This window comes from Mustelus asterias, chromosome 28 (assembly GCF_964213995.1).
Source record: "Mustelus asterias chromosome 28, sMusAst1.hap1.1, whole genome shotgun sequence".
NCBI classification, from domain to species: domain Eukaryota; kingdom Metazoa; phylum Chordata; class Chondrichthyes; order Carcharhiniformes; family Triakidae; genus Mustelus; species Mustelus asterias.
The window spans coordinates 27,894,117-27,909,092 of record NC_135828.1 but is presented as its reverse complement, the minus strand read 5'-3'; the positions used below and the strand labels follow the sequence as shown (position 1 = coordinate 27,909,092).

Below are 14,976 nucleotides of genomic sequence, written 5' to 3'. Positions count from 1 at the left end.
CTACAGTGCTGAAGGGGGACATTCGGCCCATCGAGTCTGCACTGACCACAATCCCACCCCTATTCCCGTAACCCCACATATTTACCCTGCTAATCCCCCGACACTAGGATTAATTTAGCTGAGGTTATCCATACAGGCCCCGTCTTCTCAACCTTGCCCGAGGTGTGGTGACCCTCAGGTTAAACTCATCACCAGTCAGCTCTCCCCCTCAAAAAGGGAAGAACAGCCTCTGGTCATCTGGAACTATGGCCACTTTACCTTTACTTGTGTTGGCAGCTTAGAAGCTGGAGTTACACAACTAAGTCCTACTGTCATGAAGCTACCGAGTAACCGCAGAACAGGAATTTAACAAGGAACAATGGGATATGATCTGCCCGGTAAAAGGTTGCCTAGCGACAGTAGTAGCCAGCATTCCAAACGAGATAATGAAGTACAACCTTCCCCAATTATACCCTGGTTCCGGTTTGATTCTCTTCTCTGTATATAGCCACTTCAGGAAACAGTTTACCAAGAAGACCAAGATCAGTGGGGGGTATGCAGATGCTAATTTTGAGTGCCATGGAATGTGAGGGGTGCAGACAGCCCAAATATACAGAGAGGAGAATCAAATCGGAAACAGGACATAACTGTCAGCACCTGCTGAAGCAGGCAGGCATTGTAACGTCTAAGAGCCGACAGGCCAGTTTAACATCTCACACAGAGGGGTCATTTATGAAGTCTTAGTACCAAAGGAGTGCGGAGACCTTCGTAAAGGCAGCTTAAATATCTTTGTCGGACCAGGAAAAGATGTTTCCAAGACTTGATCATCAGCCTTGCATTGCGTGCTAACAATAAACTTGATTTGACTGAAAGATTTATTTAATTTGGGTGTTGTTTGGGAAGCGCAAAGTCTTGAGGAGTTCAGTGATTGCAGGTGTATATCTTGGAGCAAGGAGTAATTTCTATATAAATAGTATGTTTGGTAAATCATATATTTACTTGTCTTAAGAGTGATGTAGTTCAATTTGTGTATTTGTTTTTTCTTTAATTTAATAAATAGTCTTTAATAATTGTTACACAATGACTGGGCTTGTTATTCTCACTGGAATGTCATGTGACGTCTCATGCCATTCCTAAACTAAAACTATACACCACCACGAAGCGATGTTTCTCATCGAGATGCCCTTGCAGATAACATCTGGGCTGTTTGTCACACTGCAGATTGGGAAGCTGGTGTCTCTCACCTCATCGCTGACTGAAGCCGGCAGCAAGTCACACACTTTGTCGAGGACAGCTTCAATCTCGTGCTCAGTAGCATTGTTTTCCAGTAACTCATCCACATGTCCTACCACTAGCTTACAGATCTCACACAGAGGGCCTGCTTTCGGCTGCTTTGGTTTAATTTCTGAGGTTAGAAAAAAAAAAAATGTGCATCAGGACACAAACCAAATTCACATTTACTGGAGACGACATCCACTAAAAGTACAACTCCATCAAAAAAAAAAAAATCTTACATAATCAGAACATTACACTGCAGCCTCAGGGTAACCGACACCAGCAGGACAGTCACTAATCATGGCATTTCTTGCACAAATTGTCTAATCGACAGCCCAGACAGTTGTCCAATTGAGTGGCATGGGCAGTGGGAAAGAAAATAATGAAATAAATGTGGTAACTGAACCACTAGCCAATCTTCCAGTTACAGTCTTCATTCCATTTCTATTCCAATTCACTGTGACAGATAGATTATCCTGCCCAACAGGACTTAAACGTTATCCAACAATTCTGAACCGTCTGAAACAAGAGTTAGAAACGGTCTGTATTTTGATCACACGAATGCTTCAAGGCTTCACATTCAACGCCCAATAAAGAGAGGAAACTGTCACTTTAGGGGTTGTGATTTGAGAAATTCAGATCAAGACACATTATGCAAGACCACAAGTCAGCTGACTTTATGCAAATCCACATCGGTTTTCTATCCCCATAATTGTGACAAATCTCCAATGGACGGAGATTCTCCCTGTGCTGGACACCTACTGACCATAATGATAGTTGGTTTGCAGGTGCAGCAGGTAATTAAGGCAGCAAATGGAATTTTGTCCTTCATTGCGAGAGGGATGGAGTTTAAAAACAGTGAGGTTATGTTGCAGCTGTATAAGGTGCTGATGAGGCCAAACCTGGAGTACTGTGTACTGTTTTGGTCTCCTTACTTGAGAAAGGATATACTGGCACTGGAGGGGGTGCAGAGGAGATTCACTAGTTTGATTCCAGAGTTGAGAGGGTTGGAGAGACTGAATAGACTGGGGCTATACTCATTGGAATTCAGAAGAATGGAGGGGAGATCTTATAGAAACATATAAGATTATGAAGGGAATAGATAAGATAGAAGCAGGGAAGTTGTTTCCACTGGCGGGTGAAACTAGAACTAGGGGGCACAGCTTCAAAATAAGGGGAAGCAGATTTAGGACTGAGTTGAGGAGGAACTTTTTCACCCAAAGGGTTGTGAATGTGTGGAATTCCCTGCCCAGTGAAGCAGTTGAGGCTACCTCATTGAATGTTTTTAATGCAAGGATAGATAAATTTTTGAACAGTAAAGGAATTAAGGATTATGGTGAGTGGAACGGAGTCCACGAAAAGATCAGCCATGATCTTATTGAATGGCGGAGCAGGTTCGAGGGGCCAGATGGCCTGCTCCTAGTTCTTGTGTTCTTATATTTCAAGCCCCCAGGTCATCTGAAGTCTGCAGCCTATGAAGTAGCCCAAATCCATCTCCCAAGCTGGGTAAAACAGGATTGTCTGTCTGCCCTCATCTGGCAGGCTGCCCACATCCCGCACATTTGATGCTATCAGGCTTGTGGGTGAGGTGGGGTACAACAAGACAGGTCACTGTGCAACCAAGATTCTGCTGCAAAGCTGGTGTGATCAGCTGGAAGGCTTAGGGAATTGTGATTTAACTATAATGGAAAAATAAATCCCACGGAACAACAGCCATACGTTTTGTTTTCTTGCAGAGGCCAACGGCTGTACATACAACTGCAGGATCTAATTCCTGTGCAAGAAGCTCCACCACTGCCTTCCCATATTGTCTGACAAAGTCTTCACACTCGCTTTCTACAGTAGCTGGCAGAAGTGTGCACACTTTTCCCACAGCCTTAGTGATCATCACCTGTAAGTGAGAAACATATCAAAAATCATTTCATCATGCACAATCACTTGCAGTCATACAACCATGTTAGTCTACCATGAGATATCTCTTGTACATTATCACCATATCACTGCCACCAGTGCCCTGGCAATATTTCACCCTCAGAATCTGATTATCTTGATCATCATCACACTGCCGCTGGTGGGAGCTTGCTGTGTATGAATTGGATGATGGTTCTTATATCAAATGACTAGACTTCAAAAGTACTTAACTGGCTGTAAAGGGTTTTATGTCTCATTTATATACCTCCTTTTACAACTACCCAAGTATTTTAACCACTGCTTCTTCCAAGTTGTAATCAACTACACATCTTTTTTTTTTTGGGCTAGATTTCCGACCCTTACATCAAAGTTCCAAGTGCTCACCTCCGTCTTGTTCAGATGCAGAAGGTTCCCAATCTGTTTCATGGCAAACTCACAGATTACACATTTCTCCGATGTTGCCATAGACAATGGGCTTTCCTGAAGACAGAAAAAAAAACTTAACATGAGGAAATGATCGAGGTAACTGAAGTCATTGTGTTTGGGGCGGGGGTGGGGGGTGGTGGTGGTAGAGAAGAGGAGGAGGGCCTACATAAAAATAATATTTATTTTCTCATTATAGCAAACTAGACCCCGGCTGGTTTCCAACTCCTTTTATTTATTCATTTTATGGGATGTGGGCATCTCTGGCTGGGCCCAGCATTTATTGCCCATCCCTAATCGTCCTTCACTTCAGGAGGGCATTTGAGATTCAACCACATTGCTGTGACTCAGGAGTCACTTTTAGGCCAGACCAAGTAAGGACGGCAGATTTCCTTCTCTCAAGAACATTAGTGAACCCAGTGAGTTTTTAACAACAATCAACAATGGTTTCATGGTCATTAGACTTTTAATTCTTGATTTTTAATGAATTCAAACTTCACCATCTGCCCTGGTGGGATTTGAACCTGGGTCCCCAGAGCATTATCCTGGGTTTCTGGATTCTAGTCTAGTGACAATACCACTGCCTCCCCTAAATACAGCAGCGTCGAGGATGGGATTGAACCCACGTGTACAAAGCGCAATGGATTAGCAGTCCATCGCCTTAACCGCTCAGCCACCCGGTCATTCCTGGAAGAACTATGGCTAGTTTAACACATTAAAAACCACACCTGGATTAACATTGATCCCAGCTCCTGGTCAACTTGAAAAAGTATAACAAAAAATAAGAAATCATCCCAGGCTTCTTAGAAAATAAAATTTCTTTTAGTTTGGGGAAGTTGCCATTCAATGGTGGAGTTGAAAATTAGCTTCCTTTAAAAAAAAACAAATTTCAAGCCTGAACTGTGGCTTTTTGTAAATGACCTCATAAAACTTCACAGTAAGTATTGTGAGTTTCTCGGCGGAGGTCCATAAATTCCTGCATAACATAAAATGCTGGCTTTTCACAAACAGTCCCCGTTAAAGCCAGCAACCAAAAACTGAAGCTCTGAAGAGTTCTATGGACCAAAACAACCGGTTCCCTCTCCATGGGGGCTGCCATATCTGCTGAGTTTTCCAGCATTTCCTGTCTTTATTAAACAAAAACTGATCCCTTTTCTCCCAATGCTTCACAAATTAGATTCGCCATCTTAAGTTCATAAGAGATAGCAGCAGAATTAGGCCATTCGGCCCATTGGGTCCGCTCTGCCATTCGATCGTGGCTGATATGCTCCTCATCCCCATTTTCCTGCCTTCTCCCCATAACCTTTCAACCTATTACCAATTAAATATCTGTCCAACTAAATTTACTCACTGTTCCAGCATCCACTGCACTTTGGGGTAGCGAATTCCACAGATTCACAACTGTTTGGGAGAAGTAGTTTCTCCTCAACTCGGTTTTAAATTTGTTACCCCTTATCCTAAGATTATGACCTCTCGTCCTAGAATGCCCCACAAGAGGAAGCATCCGCTCCACGTCTACTTTATCCATACCTTTTATCATCTTGAATACCTCAATCTGATCTCCCCTCATTCTTCTCAATTCAAGAGGCCTAAACTGTTCAATCTCTCTTCATACGACAAACCCCTCATCTCTGGAATCAATCTAGTGAACCTCCTCTGAACTGCCTCCAATGCCACTACATCTTTCTTCAAATACGAAGAACAAAACTGTGCCCAATATTCCAGGTGCAGCCTCACCAATGCCTTGCATAGTCAAAATACCAATTAAGCATGATGTGGCACAGATAGTTTAGTTATCAAGAGGAACAAGCTGTCAAATACAGGTCTATCCCTGCAGCTGTTATTGTAGAAAATATCTTCAAAACATTCAGCACCAAATGGATGACATTTGTTTCATGGTGATCCAGACATTATGATATTCCATCAAAATATATTTACAATATTTATTCAATTCAAACATCACAGCTAGTAATTCCTGTGTAAACTTACTGCTTTTACATTTCATTGGACTAAATTATGAAGTAAGCAATAAAACCTCAGATGACCACGTCATAAAGCTAAGGAGCGTAGAACATGGGAAGGACAAAGACTCCTCACCCTGTATATTGTTTTTATATGAATTTGATTGCAAAGTTCAAAGCAACACTTCAAAATAAAAGCTTTTAATTTTAGCAAGGGCTTCGACAGCGAATAGGGAAAAACTAAAGTATCTTAAGGACTGGGAATAGTGTTTATGAGAATGGCTGTTTTGTTGCAGAATAAATGAGGCGGAAACCATTGCAAACTTTAAGAGAAGCTCAATCTCTGCATTCCTACTCCATCATGCAGAATCAGCACCAACCAACCCAGCTGAACGCAAATACCCATGTGAAGGCATTCTTCATTGGACTCTGTCACATGAAATAATATTCATTTGTCTGTGATCCTTGTACTGTAGAACTCTTTTTCCCCTAACTCCTTTATACAGATTGCGTGCGAGGAGTGGGGTGCTACTAACACTCCTTTTTCTGGAATTTGAATGTGAAAAATAAACTAACCTTCTGAGTTAATCCTAACTAAACTGTGAGTTATTAGTATAATTGGATCAGGAAAAAAAATTCCCAAAGGATTGAGAAAACAGGCCACGACCTATTCTTTTAAAAAACAATTTAAAACACCTTCTGCTCAAGGACACGTGGCAAGGGGAAATCAGTGCAGTATGACAGTATCACTGCAGAGGGGATAGCCTAGTGATATTATCGCTAGACTATTAATCCAGAAACTCAGCTAACGTTCTGGGGACCCGGGCTTGAATCCCGCCACGGCAGATGGTAGAATTTGAATTCAATAAAAAAATATCTGGAATTAAGAATCTACTGATGACCGTGAAACCGTTGTCGATTGTCGGAAAAACCCATCTGGCTCACGAATGTCCTAACTGCCGTCCTTACCCAGCCTGGCCTACATGTGACTCCACAGCCACAGTAATGTGGTTGTCTCTCAACTATGGCGGCACGGTGCGCTGCTGCCTCACAGCACCAGGGACGCAGGCTCAATTCCCTCCTCGGGACACTGTGCACTCCCCCCCCCCCCCCCATATGTCTGCGTGGGTTTCCTCCGGGTGCTCTAGCTTCCGCCCACAGTCCAAAGATGTGTAGGTTAGGTGGATTGGCCATGCTAAATTGACCCTCGTGTCAGGGGGATTGGCAAGGTAAATGAGGGTTACGGAAATAGGGCCTGGGTGAGATTGTGGTTGGTACAGACTCGATGGGCCGCATGGCCTCCAGTAGGGATTCTATGACTGTCTCTTCTGTCTGGAAGACGAAGCGATGGAGAGCGTACAGTGCAGAAGATCAAATTTTCCAATTGCTTTGAACCAAGAGTCAGCAGACACTGGTTGAATGGCCTCCTTCTGTGACATACACTCCAATAGGTCAGACACAGAGCAATGTTGGTGAACTATCACAGTGCATGATTATAGAAACATAGAAAATTACAGTACAAAACAGGCCCTTCGGCCCCACAAGTTGTGCCGAACATATCCCTACCTTTTAGGCCTACCTATAACCCTCCATCCTATTAAGTCCCATATACTTATCCAGGAGTCTCTTAAAAGACCCTATTGAGTTTGCCCCCGCCACCACTGACGGCAGCTGATTCCACTCGCCCACCACCCTCTGTGTGAAAAACTTCCCCCTAACATTTCCCCTGTACCTACCCCCCAGCACCTTAAACCTGTGTCCTCTCGTAGCAGCCATTTCCACCCTGGGAAAAAGTCTCTGAGAGTCCACCTGATCTATGCCTCTCAACATCTTATGTGCCTCTATTAGGTCTCCTCTCATCCTACGTCTCTCCAAGGAGAAAAGACCAAGCACCCTCAGCCTATCCTCATAAGGCATGCCACTCAATCCAGGCAACATCCTTGTAAATCCCCTCTGCACCCTTTCAATCTTTTCCACATCCTTCCTGTAATGAGGCGACCAGAACGGAGCACAGTACTCCAAGTGGGGTCTGACGAGGGTCTTATATAACTGCATCATTATCCCCGGACTCCTAAACTCAATCCCTCGATTGATAAAGGTCAGCACACCATACGCCTTCTTAACCACCTCCTCCACCTGCAGGGCCGATTTCAGAGTCCTATGGACCCGGACCCCAAGGTCCTTCTGATCCTCTACAGTGCTAAGAGTCTTTCCCTTTATATTGTACTCCTTCATCCCATTGACCACTACGCATTTATCTGGGTTGAAGTCCATCTGCCACTTCTCCGCCCAGTCTTGCATCCTATCCATGTCCCTCTAACTTCTGACATCCCTCCAGACTATCCACAACCCCACCAACCTTCGTGTCGTCGGCAAACTTACCAACCCATCCCTCCACTTCCCCATCCAGGTCATTTATGAAAATGACAAACAGCAAGGGTCCCAGAACAGATCCCTGGGGCACACCACTGGTGACCGACCTTCATTTAGAAAAAGACCCATCTATATACACTCTGCCTCCTTTGGGCAAGCCAGTTCTGGATCCACCGGGCAGCAGCCCCTTGGATCCCATGCCTTCTCACTTTTTCGAGGAGCCTTGCATGGGGGACCTTATCGAACGCCTTGCTAAAATCCATATAAAACCACATCTACCGCTTTCCCTTTGTCAATGTGTTTAGTCACATTTTCGAAGAACTCCACCAGGCTCGTATGGCACGATCTGCCTTTTAAAGCCATGCTGAGTATTCTTGAGCATACTAAACCTCTCTAAATGCTCATATATCCTGTCCCTCAGGATCTTCTCCATCAGCTTACCAACCACTGAGGCTAGACTCACTGGTCGGCAATTTCCTGCGCTATCCCTATTCCCCTTCTTGAAAATAGGAACCACATCTGCAATCCTCCGGCACCTCTCCCGTCTCCATCGACGACGCAAAGATAATCGCCAGAGGCTCTGCAATCTCTTCCCTCGTCTCCCACAGTAACCTGAGGTACATCCCATCCGGACCCGCCAATTTATCTATCTTGATGCCATTGAAAGATTCCAGCACAACCTCTTTGTTAAAGTCCACATACTCAATGTTTTCAGTCCACCGCAAGCCCGCAGTACATCCACCCAGGTCCTTCTCCTGGGTGAAAACCGAGGCAAAATACTCGTTGAGCACCTCTGCCATTTCTACTGGTTCCGTACTGATTTTCCCGCCTTCACTTTTCATAAGCCCTATTCCTTCACGTCTCATCCTTTTACTCTTCACATATTTATAGAATGCCTTAGGGTTTTCCTTAATTCTACTTGCCAAGGCCTTCTAGTGACCCCTTCTGGCTCTCCTAATTTCCTTCTGGATTTATATCTGATCCAAAAAAAGTGAAGATCAATATAACAGTTATGCAGGAATCACTATCCCAGTCCACACATTGTTCAATAAGATGGTCCCTGGCAGGATCTATATTTAATTTCCAGTGTGTTTGAGTTTTGCACAGTTGAGAATGTTCTTGATTTATTACAGCATCATGCAGCATGCAAGGAGTCTATTCAGTTTGTGGTATCTATGCTTCTTCTTTGACAAGAGTTATCCAATTCATCCCATATTCATGAGATTGACATCCGTGGTAGGGAAGTTGTTGGAGAGGATTCTTAGAGACAGGATGTATGTGCATTTAGAACGGAACAATCTCATTAGTGACAGACAGCATGGTTTTGTAAGAGGAGGTCGTGCCTTACAAATTTGGTGGAGTTTTTTGAGGAAGTGACAAAAACAGTTGATGAAGGAAGGGCCGTGGATGTCGTCTATATGGATTTCAGTAAGGCATTTGACAAAGTCCCACATGGCAGGTTGGTTAAGAAGGTTAAGGCTCATGGGATACAAGGAGAAGTGGCTAGATGGGTGAAGAGCTGGCTTGGCCATAGGAGACAGAGGGTAGTGATCGAAGGGTCTATTTCCGGCTGGAGGTCTGTGGCCAGTGGTGTTCTGCAGGGCTCTGTACTGGGACCTCTGCTATTTGTGATATATATATATAAATGATTTGGAAGAAGGTGTAACTGGTGTAATCAGCAAGTTTGCGGATGACACGAAGATGGCTGGACTTGCGGATAGCGAAGAGCATTGTCGGGCAATACAGCAGGATATAGATAGGCTGGAAAATTGGGCGGAGAGGTGGCAGATGGAGTTTAATCCGGATAAATGCGAAGTGATGCATTTTGGAAGAAGTAATGAGGGGAGGAGTTATACAATAAACGGCAGATTCATCAGGAGTATAGAAACACAGAGGGACCTAGGTGTGCAAGTCCACAAATCCTTGAAGGTGGCAACACAGGTGGAGAAGGTGGTGAAGAAGGCATATGGTATGCTTGCCTTTATAGGACGGGGTATAGAGTATAAAAGCTGGAGTCTGATGATGCAGCTGTATAGAACGCTGGTTAGGCCACATTTGGAGTACTGCGTCCAGTTCTGGTCGCCGCACTACCAGAAGGACGTGGAGGCGTTAGAGAGAGTGCAGAGAAGGTTTACCAGGATGTTGCCTGGTATGGAGGGTCTTAGCTACGAGGAGAGATTGGGTAAACTGGGGTTGTTCTCCCTGGAAAGACGAAGAATGAGGGGAGATCTAATAGAGGTGTACAAGATTATGAAGGGTATAGATAGGGTGAACAGTGGGAAGCTTTTTCCCAGGTCGGAGGTGACGATCACGAGGGGTCACGGGCTCAAGGTGAGAGGGGCGAAGTATAACTCAGATATCAGAGGGACGTTTTTTTACACAGAGGGTGGTGGGGGCGTGGAATGCGCTGCCAAGTAGGGTGGTGGAGGCAGGCACGCTGACATCGTTTAAGACTAACCTGGATAGTCACATGAGCAGCCTGGGAATGGAGGGATACAAACGATTGGTCTAGTTGGACCAAGGAGTGGCACAGGCTTGGAGGACCGAAGGGCCTGTTTCCTGTGCTGTACTGTTCTTTGTTCTTTGTACCCTGCTCTTTCCCCATAGCCTTGCAGTGCTTTGGTTTCATGTATTTGTCCCATCCTCTTTCACAAATTACAATGAATTTGGTCCCACCACTCTGTTAGCAGTGTATTCCAGATCAGAACTTGCTGCATAAAAACATTTCCCTCAATTTCCCCCACGAGGTTTTTTTATCTTTGATCTCGGTTCTCTGGTTACCGACCGTGCTCCCAGTGGAAACAGTTTCTTGTTATTTACTTCATCAAAACTCATGATTTTGAACAGCTTTCTTGAATCTCCTCAACTTTCTCTGCTTTGAGAACAATCCCAATTTCTCCAGCTAACTCCTCACCCCTGGCAAGATTCTGGGCAATCTACACAAGGATGACAGCAGAAATGAGAATTTAACGAACAGCAAGATAAACATGAAGGAAGGATACTTTCAGTACTGCAGGGTTTCGATGATATGTTGACAGGGTGAGATGAAGTAAGGTAGGGGAGGCTCGCTTGGAGCATAAGGACTGCATGGGCATGTTCATAGAATCCTACAGTGCAGAAGAGGACCTTTGACCCATCGAGTCTGCAGTGACACATGATAAACACCTATCATCCTACCATCCCAATGCCATTTACCAACACTTGGTCCATAGTCTTCAATGTTATGTCATGCCAAATGCTCATCCAGGTATTTTCAAAAGGATGTGGCTCAAATGACCCATTTCTGTGCTGTAAATTCTCTAAATCTCTTTACTCTCTCTCTTCCTTGCTCGAGGGCCTCAAATCCACCATGTGGGCCCAGAATTGAGGATTAATGACTGATTTACAACCATTTATCTTCTTTGCTTTTTCACTCCATGTCTGCCTCTATTTTAATCTCCACCGGCCCTACACTGCAGCTTCAGAGGGTAAGCAGCTAAAACCTGGCACGGAAGAAAATATTCAGGCATTTCCTGGACCATGAACCTAACAAAGGCACTTTACTGCACCTGGACAGGATTAACAACGGCTTCCTGGAGGAGTTGCATTGGCACAGTGGCTGGTTTCTGGCAAAATCCGTTTGTCGTACAGATTCCTTGCGCATCCTGAAAAGAGGCAATGAAATACAAATAAAATTCCTTCGTCAAAAAATATTAAAAACAGCAAAAGTAGCAACAAGAATTATTGTAACAAGCACAGGAGAAAGGACCATCTTAGCTGTGATGCAGCCACTAGCCATCAAGGTACTGTTTTAATCTCTGCACAATCTATTGGCAGCTAATTGGTGTAAATCAAATCAAAAATCAGACAGATACAGGTATAGAGCAGAGCACTGTTGTACAAGAGCAGACAGGGCCACATTGTGATGTCACAGATTTTTTTACTTGGCTAAAATTGACTTCAGGGTAACAGTCCTCTTTGGGGACCAGCTAACTTCAAAGCTCTCCGGTGCAAATGTCTAGCTTTCCACAGCATTAGCCAATTGGGCTGTCAACTGCATTAGTGTGTTTTAGGGGCGATAATCTGACCCTCAGATCCCAGTGGATATTATGGGTTGTAACACTGGTCTGGAGATCCTGATGTGTATTAAGGACTGCAACATCGGGGCTTAGTGCCAAAAATATCCACTGAGAGTTTAGGATCCACCGAAAGCAAGAAATGTCCCAAGTGATGAGATGCCTGATTGCAACCAAGGAGGAAGTTGGGGGCAATAACTTGCATCTGTAACTGGGCTAAAAAAGGAGAGAAAATATCATAATTACTTTCAAATCGCATTTTAGAGATCCCCGCTGGAGCATCCGAACCTGCTGGTGCCAGACAGGTATAACGGATTAGGAACTGTCATTAAAACCAGTGGCAAAACCAGAGGCTGAAAGGAACCTAACAGAAAAGTAAGTGTTATCCTGTGAGGCTGCACTGAGTTAGGAGATAAGGCAGGCCGAGAGGCAGGGCTTCTTGGAACAATGATGTGGAGATGCTGGCATTGGACTGGGGTGGTCACAGTAAGAAGTCTCACAACACCAGGTTAAGCTCACCTGATGAAGAGTCAGTGCTCCGAAAGCTTGGTGATTCCAAATAAACCTGTTGAACTTTAACATGGTGTTGTGAGACTTCTTCTTGGAACAATGATTTACAAATTACTCCCCAGTCATATCCCCAAATGGAGATTGGCTGGAAGATTAGGGAGCTAGATCAGAAAGTGCAACATTCCCAATATATAATGCTTGGACAAGGATTGTTCAAATACTCACTGTTGTCATCAATATCTCAGCCACTCGTGGTGCATGCTGTGATATGTAGTTCTCACACTGGAATGACAAGTGAATAATGCCTGTTAATACACATTATTATTTATGCACCATCTGATGTTTTTCACCACATTTCCACACAAATAACTGGTAAAGAGGTAAAGGCAATTAGAAACTGCAATGTTACACCCAGTTACAAACGGGACTGAAATGAAACACAGCAATCACAGAGCGGCTAATGGAAAAGGCAGAGCGAGGGTGGCACAGTGGTTAGCACTGCTGCCTCAAAGCACCAGGGACCTGGGTTCGATTCCCGGCTTGGGTCACTGCCTGTGCGGAGTCTGCACGTTTTCCCCGTATCTGTGTGGGTTTCGTCCGGGTGATCCGGTTTCCTCCCACAGTCTGAAAGATGTGCGGGTTCGGTGCATTGACGCGAACAGGCGCTGGAGTGTGGCACTAGGGGAATTTCACAGTAACTTCATTGCAGTGTTAACGTAAGCCTTACTTGTGACACTAATAAATAAACTTTAAACTTGAACAGTTTTGTTAGAACATGTGGGAATTTCCCCTGGGAAATGGGATCAAATGACAATTCTCATTTGACGGCCTGGAAATCTCTCATGGTCGAATAGTCCGCGACACAAACACACGCTTGGTTGGAATCACTGGAGAACAGGACAGCTGACATCCTCTCTCCACTCAGGAGGAGAAAGCTCGCTACATACTCCCGATTGGCAAAGCACAACCTGAAAATGTAAACATTCAACCACAAACACAGTTAACATTCAACTATCAGTGATAACTTGGGGAAATCTGTACTAAAAGGGAGTGGCTACACATTGGTACAAAATAAAAATTCTCATCACTTTTGGGATCTGCTGTACTATGGTGCCAAGATGTCAGGTATACTGCACCGGGAGAGGAGAGGCAGGCATCCTGACATCACTCCCTTATTGATGATTGGCACACTGGTTGGGGACAATCCTTGTCCCACTCACTCCTCCCATGGCTGACGCATGGACACTGCAGCAGATCAGCTCTCACCTTCCCTCTGCATCTCCCTCCATAATATCTGTTTGTTTTAAAGTTATTCCATCCTGCAGGCTTGTTCTAAATGATTTATCCATGGCCTTGATGGGATTCTTACTGAGGGATGACACCTACCCCCCATCTGGCTATACCTTCCATCACTCGCCCCGTCTAGAATGTTGGTCGTGTAACTGAATCAAAATCTTGGTCTGAACTCCTGCTCCTCTGGCACTTTCTCCTCCTTTTGAATACCTCACCCTCTTCCACCCCGCTCACCTTTCATTTAACATCTTCATTCTCTCCTGCCCACTCTTTTTCTCTACTGATATCTTTTTTCAGCCTCTGCACCCAATGACTTTCATCCTTGGTGATTGCAATCTCCATCTCAACTCATCCTGTTCTTTCTTCTCAAGAGTTCACTGCCCTGGGGTGGCACAGTGGTTAGCTCTGCTGTTTCACAGCGTCAGGGACCAGAGTTCAATTCCGGCCATGGGTGACTGTCTGTGTGGAGGTTACACATTCTCCCCGTGTCAGCATGGGTTTCTTCCGATTTCCTCTCAGTCTAAAGAAGTGCAGGTTAGGTGGATTGGCCATGCTAAATTCTCCATCAGTGTCCCCAAGATGAGCGGGCTAGATGGATTAGCCATGGTACGTGTGTGGGGTTACAGGGTTAGTGTGTGGTAAGATGCTCTTTCAGGGAGTCAGTGCAGGCACGATGGACTGGATGGCCTCCTTCTGCACTATAGGGACTCCAGGATTCTAAGATGTTCTCTCTTCATCCATATATGCCCAACTCATATTCACAACCATCCCCTTGACCTTACCGTCTCATGTGGCCTTGCTATTCCCATGTGTCAATGAAGAATAAGGCCATATGTTTTCATTTGCTTATATCACTCTCAGCCCAAATCTCACATTCCCCCCTCCCCCCACTCCTCCAACCCTACATGGACATGCTGATGCCTGGCTCCATTCGAATGTAGCCAGAGAATCAACTTCAATGGCTTTCTCTGCCTACTCCCAAACTGTTATCTTTGCTGTTCCCAAGGATCTATCTCCCTATTTCTCAACTACGTGCTGACATCATCCAAAAACTGGGAGAGTTTCCACGTGTGCTAATACCACCCAACCAGCTCCCTTGACCCTTGCATTATCCTTAAAATTATGCTGCTTTCCTGACACCTGCTACTAGATAAGCAAAATTTCTAAATATTAAATATTGGGAAGACTGAAGCTAT

At 44.7% G+C, this 14,976-nt stretch overlaps 1 protein-coding gene across 1 annotated transcript in view; it reads right to left on the bottom strand.

Moving 5' to 3' along the window:
* The window catches only part of psap (prosaposin), a 66,475-nt gene that overhangs the window by 15,022 nt on the left and 36,477 nt on the right, over nucleotides 1–14,976 (bottom strand). The window contains exons 7-11 of the mRNA XM_078199770.1: nucleotides 12,713–12,769; nucleotides 11,471–11,566; nucleotides 3,550–3,645; nucleotides 2,974–3,145; nucleotides 1,224–1,384 (exon numbers count right to left, since the gene is read on the bottom strand). Of these exons, the coding sequence (XP_078055896.1) occupies nucleotides 1,224–1,384; nucleotides 2,974–3,145; nucleotides 3,550–3,645; nucleotides 11,471–11,566; nucleotides 12,713–12,769 (582 nt within the window). The remainder of the gene's footprint in view (nucleotides 1–1,223; nucleotides 1,385–2,973; nucleotides 3,146–3,549; nucleotides 3,646–11,470; nucleotides 11,567–12,712; nucleotides 12,770–14,976) is intronic.